This window comes from Penicillium chrysogenum (assembly GCF_028827035.1).
Source record: "Penicillium chrysogenum strain IBT 35668 chromosome Unknown utg000001l_segment0_segment0, whole genome shotgun sequence".
NCBI classification, from domain to species: Eukaryota; Fungi; Ascomycota; class Eurotiomycetes; order Eurotiales; family Aspergillaceae; genus Penicillium; species Penicillium chrysogenum.
The window spans coordinates 1127012-1145932 of record NW_026622749.1 but is presented as its reverse complement, the minus strand read 5'-3'; the positions used below and the strand labels follow the sequence as shown (position 1 = coordinate 1145932).

The 18921-nt window shown below is 48.3% G+C and overlaps 8 protein-coding genes across 8 annotated transcripts; 4 read left to right on the top strand and 4 right to left on the bottom strand.

Moving 5' to 3' along the window:
* Window positions 1-217: 217 nt before the first annotated feature.
* N7489_000460 (dihydrodipicolinate synthase family protein) lies at window positions 218-1150 on the bottom strand (the record flags this gene model as incomplete). The annotated part of the gene is made up of 1 exon (XM_056706215.1): window positions 218-1150. The coding sequence occupies one exon, from the start codon at window positions 1148-1150 to the stop codon at window positions 218-220; it is 933 nt and encodes a 310-aa protein (XP_056570517.1).
* Window positions 1151-2008: 858 nt separating this feature from the next.
* N7489_000459 (ankyrin repeat domain-containing protein) lies at window positions 2009-6213 on the bottom strand (the record flags this gene model as incomplete). The annotated part of the gene is made up of 4 exons (XM_056706214.1): window positions 2009-4920; window positions 4975-5593; window positions 5658-6083; window positions 6148-6213. 4 exons carry the CDS (start codon window positions 6211-6213, stop codon window positions 2009-2011), a joined length of 4023 nt encoding a protein of 1340 aa, XP_056570516.1.
* A 1089-nt stretch (window positions 6214-7302) lies between these two features.
* On the top strand, window positions 7303-7891 carry cyn1 (putative cyanate hydratase; the record flags this gene model as incomplete). The annotated part of the gene is made up of 3 exons (XM_056706213.1): window positions 7303-7326; window positions 7379-7818; window positions 7870-7891. The coding sequence occupies 3 exons, from the start codon at window positions 7303-7305 to the stop codon at window positions 7889-7891; spliced, it is 486 nt and encodes a 161-aa protein (XP_056570515.1).
* Window positions 7892-9166: 1275 nt separating this feature from the next.
* Window positions 9167-10959, top strand: N7489_000457 (putative C2H2 finger domain protein; the record flags this gene model as incomplete). Its single annotated transcript, XM_056706212.1, has 3 exons — window positions 9167-9415; window positions 9488-10203; window positions 10272-10959. 3 exons carry the CDS (start codon window positions 9167-9169, stop codon window positions 10957-10959), a joined length of 1653 nt encoding a protein of 550 aa, XP_056570514.1.
* A 631-nt stretch (window positions 10960-11590) lies between these two features.
* N7489_000456 (uncharacterized protein) lies at window positions 11591-11943 on the bottom strand (the record flags this gene model as incomplete). Its single annotated transcript, XM_056706211.1, has 3 exons — window positions 11591-11636; window positions 11692-11753; window positions 11806-11943. 3 exons carry the CDS (start codon window positions 11941-11943, stop codon window positions 11591-11593), a joined length of 246 nt encoding a protein of 81 aa, XP_056570513.1.
* Window positions 11944-12558: 615 nt separating this feature from the next.
* N7489_000455 (uncharacterized protein) lies at window positions 12559-13212 on the top strand (the record flags this gene model as incomplete). Its single annotated transcript, XM_056706210.1, has 1 exon — window positions 12559-13212. The coding sequence occupies one exon, from the start codon at window positions 12559-12561 to the stop codon at window positions 13210-13212; it is 654 nt and encodes a 217-aa protein (XP_056570512.1).
* A 1755-nt stretch (window positions 13213-14967) lies between these two features.
* N7489_000454 (uncharacterized protein) lies at window positions 14968-15913 on the top strand (the record flags this gene model as incomplete). The annotated part of the gene is made up of 4 exons (XM_056706209.1): window positions 14968-15405; window positions 15465-15506; window positions 15564-15608; window positions 15857-15913. The coding sequence occupies 4 exons, from the start codon at window positions 14968-14970 to the stop codon at window positions 15911-15913; spliced, it is 582 nt and encodes a 193-aa protein (XP_056570511.1).
* Window positions 15914-17912: 1999 nt separating this feature from the next.
* N7489_000453 (uncharacterized protein) lies at window positions 17913-18883 on the bottom strand (the record flags this gene model as incomplete). The annotated part of the gene is made up of 4 exons (XM_056706208.1): window positions 17913-18382; window positions 18477-18483; window positions 18542-18703; window positions 18785-18883. The coding sequence occupies 4 exons, from the start codon at window positions 18881-18883 to the stop codon at window positions 17913-17915; spliced, it is 738 nt and encodes a 245-aa protein (XP_056570510.1).
* Between the last annotated feature and the right edge of the window lie 38 nt (window positions 18884-18921).

Sequence of the window (18921 nt, the reverse complement as noted above, 5' to 3'; positions counted from 1 at the left end):
AACTTAATGTCTCAGGTCAGTAGTTCCTACCTAGGTATAATTACCTACTATAATTATTACTAATGGGCTACCCACCTGGGCATCCTTCATCGCTTAGGGGATGGACCTTCACGGCCGCAAATGTGTACACATATATAATAGAGAAAGAGGTGCGATTGGTTTCATCTATATACACTCGAACCAAAATATCTCATGCGCGGCATGATTTAACTTTGTATCACAAGACCACCTTACTGAGCGATGCGGCACTGATAGCAGCATGAATCTCCTGCTCCGCACCAGCCTCAAGAGGCAAAAGAGGTGGGCGGACAGTAGCGTGAGTGAGGATTCCCCGAGCGACGAGAGCATGCTTGAGTGCCACGGTTCCCTCCATGTGAGACCCACGGTGGTAAACACTCTTAGTGACAGGCAAGAGCTGGTCATGGATGGCTCTTGCCTTCTTGTAGTCCTTGGCTTTGCCAGCCTTGATAAGTTCGATCAGGGGCTCGGGGGCAATGTTCCCGTATCCAACCAAAAATCCATCGATGTCAAATGAAGTGTGGAGAAGGTATTCATCGTGGCAAGAGAGGATTTGCAGGTCAGGTCGTTGAGCACGAATAACAGGGATCTCGGTGTCCCAGCGGCGCATGTTACGCACGCCGTTCTTCATGGCGAAGCAGCCGGGCTGAGCAGCGATATCCAGCATCGTCTGCAGATTGTAGGTAGCTTTTGTGTTGTCGGGATATTGGAAGAGGATCAAGGGAAGGCCAGAAACTTCATACACGCGACGGTACCGATCTTGGGGAGCACCGGGCTGATATCCGAAGCGCAGCCAGCCGTGAGAAGGGTAGAGCAAGCCAGCAGCTGCGCCGGCTTCTTTAGCCCGCTTGGCCTCAAGAGCAGCGACTTCAGTGCCTTCGCCGGTGATTCCGGCGATAATGGGCACCTTGTTTTCAACGGACTTGACGAAAGCCTTGATGACTGAAACTTGTTCTTCGACAGTGAGGAAGGTGCCTTCGCCAGCGTGACCAAGCACCACAAGGCCCTTCACCCCATCGATGCCACCGAGCCAAGAGCCGAGACGTTGAATAGCTTCATAGTCCACAGCACCGTCTTCAGTGAAGGGGGTGACCGGAGCCGGGGTCAAACCACGCATGTCAAAGCCGACCATTTTGATAATTAGATTGAAGCTCAAGTGAATGTTGAGGAAGATATTTTGTTGTGACGTTGACTTGCATCTTTGCGACGGTGGTCTCTTTTATCTCTTTCAGGACCTGTTAGGTGTTCGCTTCACCTCGCTGAGCGGTTGAGGGTAGTCCGTTCGGATTCCCGGATTCCCGGAAACGCGGGCTGAAACATCGCGGGTTCTAGGGCCCATTGACCTTCCAACCATTCCGTCCGGACTCCTTCGTCTCTTATCCGCACAATTATACTTTTTTTTTTTTTTTTCGTGCTGTTAATTCTAGAGCTTCTAAGGGCTGTGTTTTATTACAGAGGCTCGCTGCTTGCCAAGACACGCTGGCTGATGTTGGATGAAGACATCCCTAGGTAGCTGGGCTTTCCTATCTTAGCTGTCATTCCAGACCGCTTTCTATAATAACCTGTATATTTTACAATACAGCTACAGGACCGCAAAGGATGTATTTTACACGGAAGTGTCATACACACACATCTTGAGTGACGATAGTGATGGATTCTGGCAATGCAACATTTACCATATTTAAGTAAATAAAGAGCTTCCTCCGGATTCTGTTCACCAGTTGTATAGTCCTTCCACGCGCTCTCTCAAACCATAGTCACCCAATACGCCACTCCCAATATGGCTATTCCGGTATATAAAAAGACGTTCAAAAATGCTGAATGGTAATAATGCTACAGTATAATAACTAAGAACAACAGTTACCCACTCAGACAGCACACGGCAGCTCCTGGAAGAGGTATATGCAGAGGTCCTCAGGAAAATACGGAAGTATAACTATGTAACAGCGAAATGATCGTAAAAAGATGGTCAACAAGTAGCTGTGATGTATCAAACAGTTGCTCCATGAGATTGGAGTAACCCCGCCACCTCAACTTTATGCTGTCCCAGAGGTTCTTCATATAAGTCGAGCCACAACAGATCTTCCTCTGAGACGGCCGCCTCTGCGGCCTGCAAAGCGTTGTTAAAAGGCACGCCTACTAACCTAAGATTCACCTCCCCTCCAGCCTCTATCAAAAGCTCAGCACAATCTTTTCGACCGACGGCAGAGGCGGCAGCGAGCGCACTTCCATATTTTCCGTTTGGAAGGCGTTGATTAACATCTGCTTTGGCCCCGATAAGATATCTGATAGCCTCAAGATTGCCCATCGCTGCTGCTGCTGCGAGGGCGCTGCCGAAATATCCAATTTGCAGTGGCATGTTCACGTCCATCCCGGCTTCCTGTACCAGGTACTTGACAACATCAACCGCTTCCGTTGATGCTGCTGCGAGAACACTGCCATAGTATCCACTTAAAAGTGGCATGGTGACATCAGCGCCTGCTTCCTGCACCAGGAACTTGACAATCCCAATTTCTCCGCTCTGGGCTGCAGCTGCGAGGGCACTGCCGTAGTCTCCACTTGTAAGTTGCTGGTTAACATCAGCCCCTGCTTCCTGCACGAGGAACTTGACAATCTCGATGTCTCGAATTGATGCCGCTGCAAGAGCACTACCATACTCTCCAGTCGGAAGAAGTACATTGACATCAGCTCCACATTCCTGCACTAGAAACTTGACATGTTCAAGGTCTGCCCACCGGGCTGCAGCTGCGAGGGCACTGCCACATTCTCCACATTGAAGTAGCATGTTTACATCAGCCCCTCCGTTCTGAACTAGGAATTTGACAATCTCAATGTTTCCCGCTGCAGCTGCGAGAGCACTACCATATGCTCCACTTTGAAGCAGAGCGTTGACATCAGCCCCTGCTTCCTGCACTAGAAACTTGACAATCTCAACGTCTCTCTTTGCTGCTACTGCGAGGGCACTGCCATAAAGTCCACTTGGAAGTTGCACGTTGAGATCAGCCCCTGCTTCATGTACTAGGAACTTGACCACATCTATTCGGCCCGCATATGTTGCTGTTTCGAGGGCAGTGTTGAATGCGTCAAATCCTGGATGCGTAGGCGCAAATGGCATGTTAACATCAGCCCCTGCTTCTTGGACCAGGTATTTGATAACCTCAATCTGTCCCCAAAATGCTGCTGTTGCGAGGGCACTACCAAATTGCCCCAGTGGCACTGACCGTGGCAGTAGTTGCATGTTGACATTAGCCCCTGCTTCCGTAACCAGGAATTTGACAATTTCGAGGTGTCCCATTCTAGCTGCTGCTGCTAGGGCGCTGCCATACTCGGAACCTGGAAGTTGCAAATCCACTTCCGAACCCCTTTCCACTAGGTTCTTGCATATAGGCTTGGAACCAGCCGCAGCGGCGATTGCGAGGAGGCTGTGGCATCGCTCATTCACAAGTGAGAGTGGGATCTCTGTGCCTTCCCACCAGTCCCACAGAATGGTATCGAACGAGAAGTAACACATTGCGAGGACGGCGAAGTTTTCTGGGCTAATATCCCTCACTGACCCTGACCATGTTCCTTGAAACACAGATGTTGGCGGCGCGTATCCATCCTCTACAAAGATCTGACGATACCATCTCCGATATTGTAAACTGCTATCTTCAGGGGACCCGAGGAAAGTCTTCAAGAGTGGCGCTAGCAAGATCTGCTCTGCACCGCGTACCCCTTGGACATGCCGAGCCCAATGATGCCTTGTGTACCTCTGAAATGGATGACTGAGATTGAAGAAGTTGTCGGACTCCTTGGGCTGATATGATGGGCCCCACGCAAGGTCAGGGTCTTTCTCGAAGGTGTCGTTGAGGACCAGCAGCGAAACCCTGGCAGCGTGAAATTGTGCCCATTCAATGGTCCATTTCACTTTTTTTTCGAGGTACTCGCGGACCGATAGATGCGCAAACCGCCACACATTCAACTGAGAGTCAATGACAAGGAGATTCTTACAAAGTGAGAGCAAGCCTTGCTCGTCAATTTCTTCGTCCAACAACAAGGGCAGGTCTCCCGTTGGGTCCACACGAATAGCGTATAGGAGCTCATCGCTGGTCATTGGCTTGCATGCAGACATTGCCCATAAAAGGGCGCGTTTCGTGAGGGACTGGTCCGGCTCCTCCAATTTTCCAATCTCGCTCCAGACCTCGTTATATGCTTCCTGGAGGCCATCTGGAAGAGTGTCAAGGCGTTTCCAGATACTTTCTTCAGTTTTACATGGGCGAATCTGGTGGATCTGCAGCGCCGCCCACTGGAACATTCCCTGACAACGCTCAAGTAGTTTATCCACGATATTGGTCTTCAAGCGTCTAATACACGCGGTTGTCTTTGCGAGCTTTTCCAGTTCTTTTTCTAGGAAATTCTGGATGTCGGTTTGATTGTTGCTTGCTTGAATACTTACGCTGATACTCCCTTCCAATTGGCTTTGGATGTCTGGATCAGGCCGGCTTGAGATAAATACCTTGACGGTATTCTTAGACTCTCGTAGGAAAAGTCTCAGTGCATCAATCAATTCTTCGCGCGATTCCGGGCCGCATTCATCCAAGGCATCAAGAACTAGCGTAGTCTTTGAGTAGAGATTCAAGGACTCCAAGATCTGCTTCTTGCATGCGCCAGATCTGAGGGTTGACCCGGCCTCTTGAGATTTCTGGCATATCTCTTTAAGCTGCGTTTGAATAGATTCGGGGTTGCTTGCGGATGTTGAAAGCTGGCGCACATAGTTTTGAAAAATAGACTGTGGCTGCCCGCGAGTTGCTTCGGTCTTGTCACAGTAGAAGAATGCGAAGCCCTCATCCTTTGGGAGGTCGTTGAGCATCCCCTGAACGAGGTCGATGACCCTCGATGTGAGGTATGTCTTGCCAGTACCAGCTAGCCGAGGTTAGAACAACAGCGAGGGAGAACAAGACATAACTGACAACTTACGAGAACCTTGAAGCCAGAAAATACCGGATGAATTGGCTTTCTCCCAGTCCCGGAACCTCTCATCTTGCAGCAGCCACTCACCCGTTCCGGGCGTTCTTTTCTCTTTCACGTTATAGTGATGCTCGCCAAACTTTATCGGCGAAATCCATTCCAGCAACCTGGTACGATTGTATTTGCTCATCTGTCCAAGAAGACTGTGGACGTTCTCGTCCACACGGGACAATGGAGCGTTTAACCGATCTAGCATTCCAATCATTCGATCATCAGCCTGCGCACTGCGTCTACTCTCGCATGCCTGGACATCGCGGAGAAGCTCGTCTTCTTGTTCGGCAAGGGCTGACAGTCCACCAGAAACATGGCCTGTATTCAAAACTGCCTTAAGTGTCCGTCTAGCTGTATCCGTGGAGAAAAGATCTGCTGAATCCGCCAAAAGTTCCAATGAGGTACTGTAGATCTTCACCAGAGCATCCTGGAGATTCTTTGACAGCTTTTCCTCGGGTGTGCGGGAGGTATCTGTCAGGTAGACCTGCTCGTACACCTGGCCGCGACTGGCAATGCGAACGACCTTCTCGGTAGTCACAAGCAACGCCGCCATCTGTTCATCGTCGATGACCGGGATCTGAAATTCACTATGAGCTTAACGCTTGGGACGGATTTAGAGCAAATTTCAAAAGCACACTCACCTGCATGACAGATTTAAGGACTGTCCAAGGGACACTAGCCTGGGGTGGCGCGAATAGTACGGCAATATCACCAGCCTTCTCCAGCCAACCGATGATCTTTGTTGTATAGTTTCGAAGGACAAAGTCATGATCTCCAACGGATACACGCCAGAACTTTTGTTCGCACTGTTCCTGCTTCTTGTTGACCTCGCCCACTAGATCATAAATACTAGCTTCAACAGATCCGGAACTTAGCTGACCAAAGCCCATACACTTCAGCTTCTCCTGCCTGGTCTCAGGCAGCTGTTTGAGAGCATCCCGCCATAGGTCCCTTGCAGGAAGTTCCGACTGCGTAGTGAGTGACTTCCCGACAGGCTCTACCAAGGTACATTGGTCTCCGGAGCCTGCGGCAGATGAGCCTCCCCCATTATCCGTATTGGGCTCGGTCTTCAAACAGGACGGCGTTAGGATCGTTGAAGAAAAATGGAGCAACTCCATTTATGTCACTCACGGGAACTGCTTGAGCAGCTTGTCGGCGTCTGTGGCCGGAAAGCTTGGTCTTGATCCGCCCTAGCATCTCTCAATAGGCAAAAAATGTTAAAAGACTTACGTACTTGCGGTCGATTCTTTATAGCAGAATGAGCGTCGCAGTAATTGAACCTGTCAGCTATTCCTCAAAGTAGAGAAAAAAGAATGGCGGAAATTATTTCTACGCGAAAGGCACCAAAGACGCTACTAATGCACGGCGAATGTACTCGTTCTCCATTTGGAAGGAGCAAGACGAATTGGGATAGGCCAGGAAGGAAAGTAAGCGGACGGTCCTGCCAGATCGCCACAACTATCCGAAGATTCTACTTGGTCCTTGAAAAATTACGGTATCATTACGATGACTCATCTCTTGTTGTAAGCCCTGCATTACAATTACGGTTTTGCCGAAAGTTGAAGACTCGGATGATCAATCTTTATCGAAATTCAAAGATTGTTTTGTGAGGTTCTGAAGTTCGACCGAGGTTTCCTGCAAAGCATGTGCGTGGTAAAGTGTAATTCGAAAGGTTTTGCCTATTTTCCTATACTTCGATATCAACCAGGCAAGTGGGGCTAGAGTATGCTCTTATTGGCTACTGGCAGATCCCAGTGGCTTCCAAAAGGGGTTTAAGTTGGTGGATCTGGGCGATCATCTTCTACGCAATTGTGATTCCGAGCCCTGGAGGTGCATTGGCATCTGCGAGAGTTGACCTTGATGCCTATTCACTTGCACTTCACACAAGGAGTCTGCTTTGCGGTGGTTACTAGTATTGTATATAATAGTTGTTCTTCAGCCGTGGCCCAAAGTACGCCACATGATTTCCATGCCGATTCACGGAATGGCCTAAGGCCTAAATTTATGCTTAACTATATTTAGCTCCAATACTTCCAAATGTATGAAAATGTAGACTGAAAGTGTCCGATTCATGACATAGGATTAATGGAATTACATACAGTTTGGCATTCAAATTGTGGGAAACCTTGGAATACATCAATGATTCATAGATATTGCATCAAGGCTGCTTCCCCGCAGTACAACCTCTCAGCGTACCTGACATTTTGTCTTCCACAAACAACCAACAATCATTGCCGCAAAAACTTCATTCTTCGGCAATTGAAGATAATTTACCCACATCAGTCCATGATGTCTCTCGCAACTCTGGATGTGAGAATGCCCTTAGGATTGTCAACCCGCAGCCCCGCTGACCTCATCTCAGACCACAGAACACCCCAATCTCCCTACTGTCTCCACAACGCTCTTCAAAGCCAAAGCAGCTCGCAAGCTGAGCTTCGAGAAAATCGGCGAGCATATCGGTCGCAATGAAGTAGCTGCAGCTGCCATATTCTACGGCCAGGCCAAGCCTTCGCGCGAAGACATTGAGAAGTTGGCCGATCTGCTTCACATCCCCCAGCAACCCTTGGAGGAACAACTCAACGGCTTCCCCGATCGCGGTCGCTCGGTCGAGATGCCGCCCAAGGAGCCCCTTATCTACCGACTGTATGAGATCGTGCAGAACTATGGCTATGCCTACAAGGCGGTTCTCAACGAGAAGTTCGGAGATGGGATTATGAGTGCTATCTCGTTTTCGACAAAGGTTGAAAAGGAGACTGATGAGGACGGTAACAACTGGGCTGTTATCACTCTTCGTGGTAAATGGTAAGAGTGTCTTCTCTATGCCTGCTGAATTTCCATCTGACAGCTGAATAGGTTGCCCTTCTCTCGATTCTAAGTCCAAGGATACCACCAGGAAGTAGCGGAGCTATTGTGTTGACATGGACTCCATGGCTCTATTTTTAGCATCTTCTCAGCAGGTCAATCAATCAATCCACCCTTCAAGAGTTCCAGTTTCCGATACCATCAGTGATAGAAGTGTCCAAGACTAGAATGAAGATAGTCGCACATTCGACCACAGTGGACTCTAGGTACATCTGGTCCACTAAGCAAATCCATTTATTAGAGCATACGTACAAGCGTGCGCCTAAAATTGTCTAGGAGACATCTGCTTGTACGCTCAAACTGCGTTTACATTAGGTCGAGAATTATGGCCCCAAAAGGATGAAAGAGCGGTATAGGAAGAAGGAGAGAGACGTGACAAAATAAAATGTGAATGGCATCAAAAAAATCCCCATTAATCCAGACCGTTCCTGGACCTCAGGACAGGACAGCAGCTACCAGAGTCCTCAGAGAGAAGCCTGGCACCTCTGTCCCCTCCTCCGGCCATTCCTTATGAGGGACCTCCACTAGATGGGGGTGCTACAACCCCCAGAAGCTTCCTGGGTTTGATAAGGTCCGAACCGGTAGTGGGCTAGGAGCTATTCCCCTAGGCCACTCGAGGGGGGCTGGTTAAAATACTGGTCTTTATCTTCTTTATATAGGACCAAACACTTAAAAGAGAAGTCACTTATGAACTTAGATATTTGGTTTACCCATCTTCCTAGTCTTAGTAGGGTATCAAATTTGGGATATAGTATCTAGATGAATTCTGCTTCCTACCTGTTAATTTATAAGAAAATCTGAATATTTGAAAGTGGTGGTTGGTAGCCACTTTGGCCCTTAGGTACATGCATATCAAGTCAAAAATGAGGCTACTCAGACACCCATTTTCGGAAGGAACGACGACGGTGAGGATTAACTGAACCCAAACAGCAAAGTCAGACGGTCGATCCCCGGCCTCGTCAAATAAAATTGAGGCCCTTTTTTGTTCGGTTTTCTACCTACTACCTATAGCTTTGTCTGATGTATTACCGAATATCAAACGGTGGTCTCTCTTCCTTTATTGTGACATCCCATCCTTGAAAGAGGCCACCAGTTTGCCAGAGAGAAACTATTTTGTTTGCCCTTTCAGGCGTTTTCAACGACCTTCTTGTTTTCCCACTCTTGTCACTTTTCTGATATTCTCATTCTTTCACATTCCTTTGCCTTCTCCAACTATCTTGATATCCTATTTATCCTTCGTTGATACAGGTCATTCCATCGCCCTGACGGCTAATCAAGGTTCCTCGCAATGGCCGAAGAGCTGGAGCAGGTACTTTGTACCTTCCAGAGTTGCAGGCTTGGCTTCAATTCCGTCAGCGAGATGCAACACCATAAAGCCAATGCGGACAGACATTCTTACTGTATGAAATGTGACCTCGACTTCCCGTCTCAGCAGACCCTTCATCTGCACAAGATTATGAGCGACCGTCACTTTGCTTGTCCTGAATGCTGTCTTGAGGTCCGCAGCGAGGCCGGTCTGGAAGTTCATATGAGAAACGTGAGTCTTCATCATTCTTCTGATAACATCCACAAAAACAAAAAAACAGTACCAACTCCCCGTTTTCTCTAGAATCACCATGAAGGTCGCGAAGTCGCTTGCATGGGCTGTGGTTGCAAGTACAAGTCCGCTTCTGCAGTCATTAAACACATCGAAGACAAGGACTGCCCTGTCCTTACCCTGCCAGACAAAGCCCGCGACGGTGCCAACTATGACCTTCGTGGTGCAGCAAGTGTTCTGACCATGGGCAGGGATTCTCCTGGACCACAGTCCCCGCCCTCTGATACCTCCAGTGAGGACCCGGATACGGATGGTGGCGTTCTGCTGGATCTCTCAACACCCCGTATGGAAGGAAAGCGCCCTGCTCGCGATACCAATGATGCAACCATCCCTCATGATAACTGGCCCGACCTGGGCGCTCCAATTACACCAGTCAAAGAAAAAGCAGGAAGTAGCTCCACTGAATCGCCCGGGGGTGTCCTCCTCGACGATATTTTCGGTACCTCAATGCGTCATGATAATCCTTTCTCGTCTCCTCACGGAGCGCCTGAGCAGTCAAGCGAGGCAGGACCCTCTGGATCTTCTCTGATTGTCCAAGAAGCAGGCCCTTCTCACCATGCTGCTCCAGTTCGTTGCCGAGCAGCGGCTCACCGCAAGATCCAAGGTGTGAACCCCGATAGCTTCTGGAATCACGAGAAGCGGCGCTATTACTGCAACTGCGGTTCATCTTTCTTGTACATTACCACCTTTGAGTATCATCTCACGATGGAGGATGAAACAGTCAACGAGTAAGTGTCTACTCTTTCTGTTCGTTTATCCAGCGAAGCGACTCTCACTAACAATGGCTTTTTTATAGTTGCCCTCGATGCTTCAAGCGGTTCAGAACCCTCGCCGCACTTGTCGCGCACATGGAGGCTCGATACTCTAAGTGCGCTTTCCGTGTTACCACTGGTCAAATTGAACAGGAACTCAACGAAGTTACTCGTGGCTTCGCCGATATCCCGCGGATGATCGGTGACGAAACGGAGCCGGGGGAGATCGCTTTCGATGTGAGTAGCCAGCCTGAGCACAATACTCCCGGGTCTTCGGATGAAGATGCTGCATCCTTGAGCGGAGATGATGTCTCTTCGAACGCAGTGGCCGTCTCTTCGAATGCAGATGACATCTCTTCGAATGCGGATGATGTTTCTTCGGATGCGGAGGCTGTAACTTCAACCGCGGGGCCCATTCCTTCTAACGCAGATGACGTCTCTTCAAATGCAGAGACTGTGTCCTCCAAGGCGGTGGCCGTGTCCTCCAATGCGGGGACGGTCTCTTCGAATGCAGACGACGTCTCTTCCAATGCGGAAACTGTATCTTCCAACGTGGGGCCCGTCTCCTCGAGTGCAGACAATGTTTCTTCAAATGCGGAGGCTGTATCTTCCGACGCAGGGGTCGTGTCTTCTAACGTGGAGGCCGTTTCCTCGAACGTGGAATCACTGGTGGATGATTTGGAGGGACTTGTCTTTTCTGATAAGCACGAGGCAGATGAGGAAGAACTTTGAGGACGAGTATCGAGACTGAGATTAGGGGCGGTTTCTGAGAATAAACGTTTGAGGATGGTAGCTGTGAGTGAGCTTGGAGGGTGAGCTTCAAGATTATCTGCCATGGTTCTACGGATTGAAATTGATTCACATCAAGGAAGAACAGAAGGGAAATGTCTCCAGCTTTTCATATTCCCATAGCATAAATTGCATAAATCACCCTGATCAATTCCCACTATCTAGAGTAGAGCCAGTATGTCTGTTACCATCAGACCGTGCAGCCTCTAAAATGCAACGAAAGCAGTCAACAGTGACAGTAGGGAAGGAGTAAGATCAAAATCAATATTGAATTTCAATCTGCCCAGCTAGAAAAAGAAATCGGATATGTAAAAGCCGAGTCCGGACTCCATATTCACGCGTTCACGCAGAGGCTCTGGCAAATAGCCCAGAACAAGAGTCATAATCGCTGAATAGGGATATGCAACATAGAAAGTAGGACAATAATGCCCCCCTCAAGCCCGGCCAATCCCCATCTGTCGATATTCCCCGTCCCAGGCCCTCGAAAAGCCAATCACCGGATGAAACAAATGCGCAAGACCGACGTAGAGCAAAGTATCGAAGAAATTGAGGGAATCCGACGACGTGATCGAAACTAGCAGCAATGCTCACAGCACTCGAAGCAGAGAAGACCGGCGCAACTAGATGGGTGTCAGATTGGTATGGCTGTTTGTGCTTCAGACGAATTTGACTTACAGGCCGCAGCAGATGTCGCTGGCGCCGCCACCACGCAGCTTCAGCATGTTCTCCTCGGAGTTCTAGGTATATTAGTAAGGGTTCCTTAGGGGGTTTGTGTCTTGTATGGCGTACAGGCTGCTCAGTCACCATGCGGACGGTGGAGGGGGCCTCTGGGCTGGTGGGTTGATGGCTTTCGATGTTAGTTGTAGCATTCGATGTAGAGTTGGAAGTGGCCTCCTTGGAGAACCAGGAGAGAATGTTGGCAAACATTTTGATGGCTTGGGTGGGAGATGGAGAGAGATGAGTGGAAGTGGAGAGGTAGTGAAGTCAATGGTGGAAGTCAGTCCTGAAGTTTACCTAGGTATGATGTCTGATTTGATACATAATGTAATTGTATAACCTCGATCTAAACACCAATAGGGTGCACATGTGGGATTGTCGACTCTGCCAATCATATATGAAGCTCAACTTAGATCCCTGTTTTCATCCGTACTAAAATATTTACCACTTAAGAGTCCATTAAGAATAATACTTCCAATATTAACAGATGTGGCGTGGCTATGGGTGTTCCATATAGATCGTGGTGAGATCCCACTGAAGCGTAGTGTGTACATGTAGTTGGTATCATGTTGAATAATCGCTTTTTTCCTTCTTTTGCAGTCAGAATGGAGGGATTTTTATGCTTCCAACATAATACTATTATGTTAAGCTTCAGATATATGTGCAATAGAGAAGTAAAGAATAAAGCAGACATGTAAAAGAGTCAACAAACATAAAACTCCCGATCAACCCAACCCTGCCAAGTATCCGCCAAGCCCAACCGCAAACCATAAATTTTCCTCCAACGTCACGCAATATCACCAACTCCAAATCAAAAGATCAACAATGGCATCCCCTTCAACCCCAGACCTAAACGCAACGCGCGAAGCAGACTACAAACGCTTCAAGAACTACGCAGCCTACACATTCCTAATCGGCGCGCCGATCCTAATCGCCCTCCCACCACGCAAACTCGACCCTCTCACCGTCCTAGTCCTCTGCTCCTTCGGCGCATCCGCAAACCACATCGTGCACGATCGCACAGGACGCAGCATGGTCGACCGTATTGACGCGCGCATTTCCCGCGTGCAGGGGACATTCTCTTCTCTGCCGAGCGAGCGCGCGCAGGAGATCCAAGAACGACTTCGGGCTGCGCGCGATGCGCAGCTCCGCCAGGCTGAGCATGAGCAGTTGCAGGCGCGGATTTTGTCGCTTTCGGATAAGCAGCGCAGGGATCCGGATCCTGGGTTGATGGAGGAGATTGAAAAACTTAAGGCGAGACAGGCGCAGGAAGAAGGGATCGTGCAGCGGGTTTGGATGGGTGGGGAGTCTGAGGGGTGGAAGGAGAGGAGGTTGAGGGAGGAACAGAAGGCGCTTAGTGAGGGGAAAGGGTACTGGGATTTGATTCAGGAGCATATTTGGGATGTTTGGACTTGGGGTGGGAAGGATGGGAAGGCTGGTGAGGGGGTTAAGGATGAGACTGTGGCTGAGAAGGATTGATTCCTGGCTGCTTGTGCTGGCTCTGTTTTTGCCTTGTACAGCGTCTGTCTCTCCCCTTGATGTATTATATTTTGCTCTGCTTTGCATTGGGATTAGGTGTTTGGTTGCGTTTTGAATTCCACCTGCCAGAAATTTTTCTATCTTACGAGGGTCTTAGGGACTATCATGACAAGCAGGTTTTGCCCGACAAAGAATGCAATATACCCGGACATATCTAGGGTTGAAGTGAGTCCAAGTACAACTTAAGAAACGTGAGGAATGGCGATCGAATCCTGGAAAGATCTAGCAAAAAGATGAAATAGATGTCACATGCACAAGTACTTGGCAAGAGAGTCATTCTAGGAATTGTAGAATCCTGACGGAACCCAAGAGATGTTTACTTGAAGCCCCCAACCCTCAAGGAGCTGTAACGGGAGACCTGAGGCCGATTCCAAATCGGGTATAGCTTGTTACTGTACAAGGTTTAGCGCGCATAATTCTAGTCTCTTATTGGCTTGGTCATACTTCCATATTTTGCCCAGGTGGAATGGAAGTCAAGTCCATAATTGCAGGGAAGTATATTATAATACCGTTGTTTCCTTGTATGACATCTTTCTTTAGTGGTTTCTTTATAATTACATGTGTGTACTATGTACTTCTGATGTTACCGTCGAGATGTATAGTCACGATGACATTACCTATCTTCCGTATTAGGCATAGTTGACAAACTACACATCAAAGGCGTTGTTCATCGGAAGAAAGCAATTGTCTGCAGTACTCAGCAAAGGCAAAAGGATTTGAGTTCCTCGTTCCGGTGAAGTAACATTTGAAGTCTTTGTCTTTGGTTGACTCGGGGTATGCCCGTGATGCCCCAACAGGATGTTGCCAGCGACTCGATTGAGTGCTCCGACACAATCATTTACCCCCTATTCTCCGACGGCAGAATGAGTTAGGTTCAACGGGAATCACAAGATACTTGGAAGCTTTTCCTTTCGTTTGGATTCCACGGACGAGACATCATACTGACACTCAAATATACTTCCTATGTATATGCCCTCTACATCATGTCCAACCACAGGCCGATTCCATATTAGGTTCCGGATCTCTGATGAAAATGCCCCCAAGACCTCTGTTAAAATGGTCGAGCCAAAGTTGAAGATCTGAAGGTTCTTTGTCCGTCTCCCTTTACCGTTAACAATGGCCCATTGTTTGCTTTCCCTTCTCAGTCCGACACTGCTTTAGGCTCGACATATAACGGCCTGCCCCCCATATATCATGAGATCCAGTACGATGATATATCGACTTTCCCTTATTTAGACATTACCCTCTACGGATCCAAGGAATCCATGTCGGAAGCCAGCAACGTCCCTAGATTGGCTTAGTAGCGTATCCCCTTGTATTATAAACTGCCCCAGCCCACCCTCGGCTCCTCTTTTTTCTTTTCTTCTTCACCTCTCGGCCGAGGGTCATCTGCATATCAAAATCCTTCCTCATTCCACATATCAAAACCATCAAAAAGCAAACCACACCAAGTTACGAGGGTCAGGGAGTTGCCTTTAATCGTCGGACTTGGAGAGAGTTACCGGCCTCTTGAGGTGAAGTATCCCAGCTGAGGCAAAACCAATAGACTATAGACCAAAAACAAAAAAAAAAAATCCAAACCCAAATTCCACAAAAAAATCCGCAAAGCCTACGCCAAGGGAAAGAAACAAGCCAAAAACAGAGGTGTTGCACTCTACTCACAAGTGGAAATCCGGCTTTTGGAAGTTCAATCGAATGACCATGCTTGCAAGAAGCTTTTACAAACAATCGGGCCACGGCCCTCGCAATGGCAATGGCAATGCCAATGCCAATTCCAATTTCAATTCCAATTCCAATTCCAATACATACACCAATACAAACAACCGGGGGAACAACCAGAACGGCAACCCCAATTACAAGGGGAAGAACTTCAACCCCAACTACAGGGGCAAAAACTTCAACCCTCACCATGCCAATATCGAACGGGCCAATGTCAACACCCCTTACAAAGTCAAGAAATTCAACCCTCGCAACGGCAACGGCCAGTGGTCCAACGGCAATGCCAATGCCAATGCCAACGGCAATTACAAGGGCAAGAACTACAATCCAAACTACAGGGGGAAGAACTTCAACCGACATGCCCACAATCCAAACATCGACATTGAGATGACTGAGGCGCCATCCGATGAGCCAGTAAGTACATTCACATCCACATCCATTTTGTAAAGACCAGTTGCTAACATTGAGTTCAGAATGACATCGAGATGCCGGACGCGCCACCTCTCCCTGATCCAGTGAGTTATCTCTGGGAAGCAGCAAATGGTCCGCAACATGCACTAACTTCTTTACAGAGAATCGAAGCCTTTGCCATGGGTGCTCTGGCAGTCAAAGAAATTGTTAGTCCCTCCCACTTCCAGCCCAATCCCCTTGCTTTCCATCAACCTGCTGTTATTCCTCCTCCTTTCTATCAGTCTTCTTTCGATCATCCTACTTTCCGTCGTCCCGCTTTTCGTCCGCCAACTTTCCATCCCCCAGCTGTCCATCCCCCAGCTGTCCATCCCCCAGCTGTCCATCCCAAGATCATCAGTTCGCCGAGGTTGCAAGGAAACGCTGATTGTAATTACTTTATCTAACTTCATCACAGGCAGAGACAATGCTCCGACTAGCTAGCGAATTGGACCCTGGCTACGTCCGCAATTGAGCAAGGAAGAAACGGGAGCAAAGAAAAGTGAATCAGTTTACCGACCTCTGGACCAGCCCCAAGACCTCTGGGTTCCTCAAACCGGGTACGAACCGTCTGTGACGGGTGACTACCCCCCAGAGCAGGGCACAGAAGACTCCATCGACAGACAACACACAACACGAATTTCATCTGGTCCTGGCGTCGACGGTACATGCAACAACTGTCCCGTCCACATGGAGGATCAGACCCAAGTCAGAGAAAAATCTCGATGGAGGAAAGAACCCTCAACTGAGCAAGGGAAAAGAAATCTGTCTACCGACCTCCGGACTACCCCCAAGACCTCTGGGTTCCTCAAACCGGGTACGAACCGTCTGTGACGGGTGACAACCCCCCAGAGCAGGGCACAGAAGACTCCATCGACAGACAACACACACGCGCACACGCGCACACACGCACACACACACAAACCTCATCTGGTCCTCGTTCGACGGTGCATGCAACAACTGCCCCGTCCACAGGGAGGACCAGATCCAAGACCGAGAAGAAGCTCGGTGGAGGAATCGGCAAATATGGAAAGGAGGGAAACAAAGGAACTTGTACCTAGAGGTGCAGTCCCGGCTATGGTTTTTACCGGCACCCAAAAAGGGTTTTGTCGGGTTTTCCCATGGCCCCGTCGGGGTGAAGATAACATCAAAATCAGCATCAACGCCAGAAGAAAAAAAAACCCCACTCACCTTCACCTCACGGCTCGAATGGGGGGTCTTGCCATTTAATACCATCTGTTTTTGGGCGCTTTACATGTTTCATTTTCAGAATATTTATCTCTGTGAGCGATATACTTGGATATGAGACAATCTCTTCATGTACTGAACTTGGTTGGCTTGGGGGTCTCTCGCGATGCCATGGTCGTTGAGAGCCTCACAGCTTTCCATATGGGATACACCTGGATATGAGACAATTTTCATGTACTGAACTTGGTTGGCTTGAGAATCCCTCGCGATGCCATGGTCGTTGAGGGACTCGCGGCTTTCCAGATGGGAAATTCTTGGAGATATGTCATGTACTATCCTCGATCAAGGAGTTTCTCGCGATGCCATGGTCGTGGAGAGTTTCTTGGTCTTGGGAACACTTTAAATGTATAAAAAATATATATTCTCCACTTGGACTTCATTTTCCGTAGCTTGTATGTATCTTGGGCTAACTGTGAACTGGGGAACTACGAAGCTGAGGATCGATCCTTCGAGATACACGAAGTATGTAACGTAACGCTTATACATATATACGTTTTGGGCCTAGGAATTTTTAGATATCGTAGACCAATTGTAGCTTGCTCGAATAGGCGTATTGTACATAGGTTATAGTAATAAGTGTCTTTACAAGTCTTATATCTACATATGTAGGGAATTCATATAGGTTTATATTGGAATAAAACACAGCATTATTCCACTAGACCAACACAAAAACCAAGGTTAATGTATATAGCCTAATGACTATGAGACTTCCCTTAGTAGTCAAAGTACCTTAGTTCTGCTAGCGTTGTATGGTTTACTGAGAAAATATGTATAGGCACCTTGGTATGTTTGTTTTAGCAGATAGTCTTGTTAATTATCTTCTATGTATATGCCCTTCTCGGATATTTCCTCAGGTACCCTTTATATTCACAGATTTTCATCCTATTATTGGTGCTATAGCTAGAAGGCAAGTCGAATTAACTGACATTGATCTGCACATGTCATTGAATTTAATGCCAGAAGAGGCTACCTGCAGGTTGTGATTCCTTGATATAATCTCTACCTGGATAGGGTATCCAGGGATTAACGGGACAGTAAATAGTACCTGTCACCGAGTATATATAATTTCTAGGAATATTTTCAGTAAGAATTGTCCACTATCGTTCAATGCAAGCAACACTGCCTCTTCGAACTTTTAGTATCCGCCAATAAACGAAGCACAAGACGCGAAAGAAGTAAAATAAATCGAGCAACGGACCAGCATCGCTCACTTCAAATTCTTTTTTCTAAGGCGTTTTGCGTTGTTTCTTTTTCGGAGAATCTGCGCCGTTGTCCACTGGATCACCATCTCTCTTATGCCCATTCTCCAGCCTAAGCCGTTTGTTCCGAGGCCTGCTTGCAATGGATGATTCACCTTCATTCGACGCGAGACTTTCGCGCTTGCGTTTATCCGCCTTGGGGTTTTCTTTTTTCAAACGTTGCTCCTCTTTGATTTTCAGCCGTCGCTGGACCTCTGCTGAGATATCCTCTGTTCCAAGTGACGTTGACGTGAACTGTCCGTCTTGCTCGGTTCGTGGCTGGGGGCAAGAGTCACGATATCGTTTGGGGGCTCGCTTTTCGTCTGTGGGGTCAGGACGCGCTTTGTCATTGTCCCGAGAGATCCTGCGTCTTTTCTTGCGAGTATTGGCCTCTGTGTCAGTGGACTGTGTGGGGTTGGAGGAACTGGATGAACTGGAGGTTGAGGGTGTAGCGTTTCCTAGAGCTGTCATGTCAATCCCTGTCTGTATTGCTTGGTAAGGGCTGGGGTATGTTGCTCTCTTGATTCCGGGTAGGAGTTCGGTAGGACTTACTGCTCATCTAAACGAGGAACGGTCAGTGATGGGATCAGGCAAAGGGAGTCGAGCAGATTACTCACCATATGTTTCCTAGCTATCTTCAGCTGGTTCATCGCCAGTACTGTTTTGTTCACCATTGACGAAACGGTCTGGAAGCCATTGACCTCCGGCGCAATCTGCTCCTTCACCATGCTTAGCATTTCGAGATGAGAGCAGAGGACGGCCTCATGACGGGAGAAAATCTGGTCGCAAAGGAAAAGCCGGTCAGTCACAGTTCGCCTCAAAACGTCCATATTTTCAGTTCGCGCCTTGCGCAAACATACCTCCGACCAAGGGACTGTGTCCTTTGCATTTGGATTGCCCTTTGGAGTATCCTTTGGACTGTGGGAAGAGTCGACTTCATCCTCTACCGTAGGATTCATGACGGGCTTCGATTTGGGAAATGGTGAAACTGAAGATC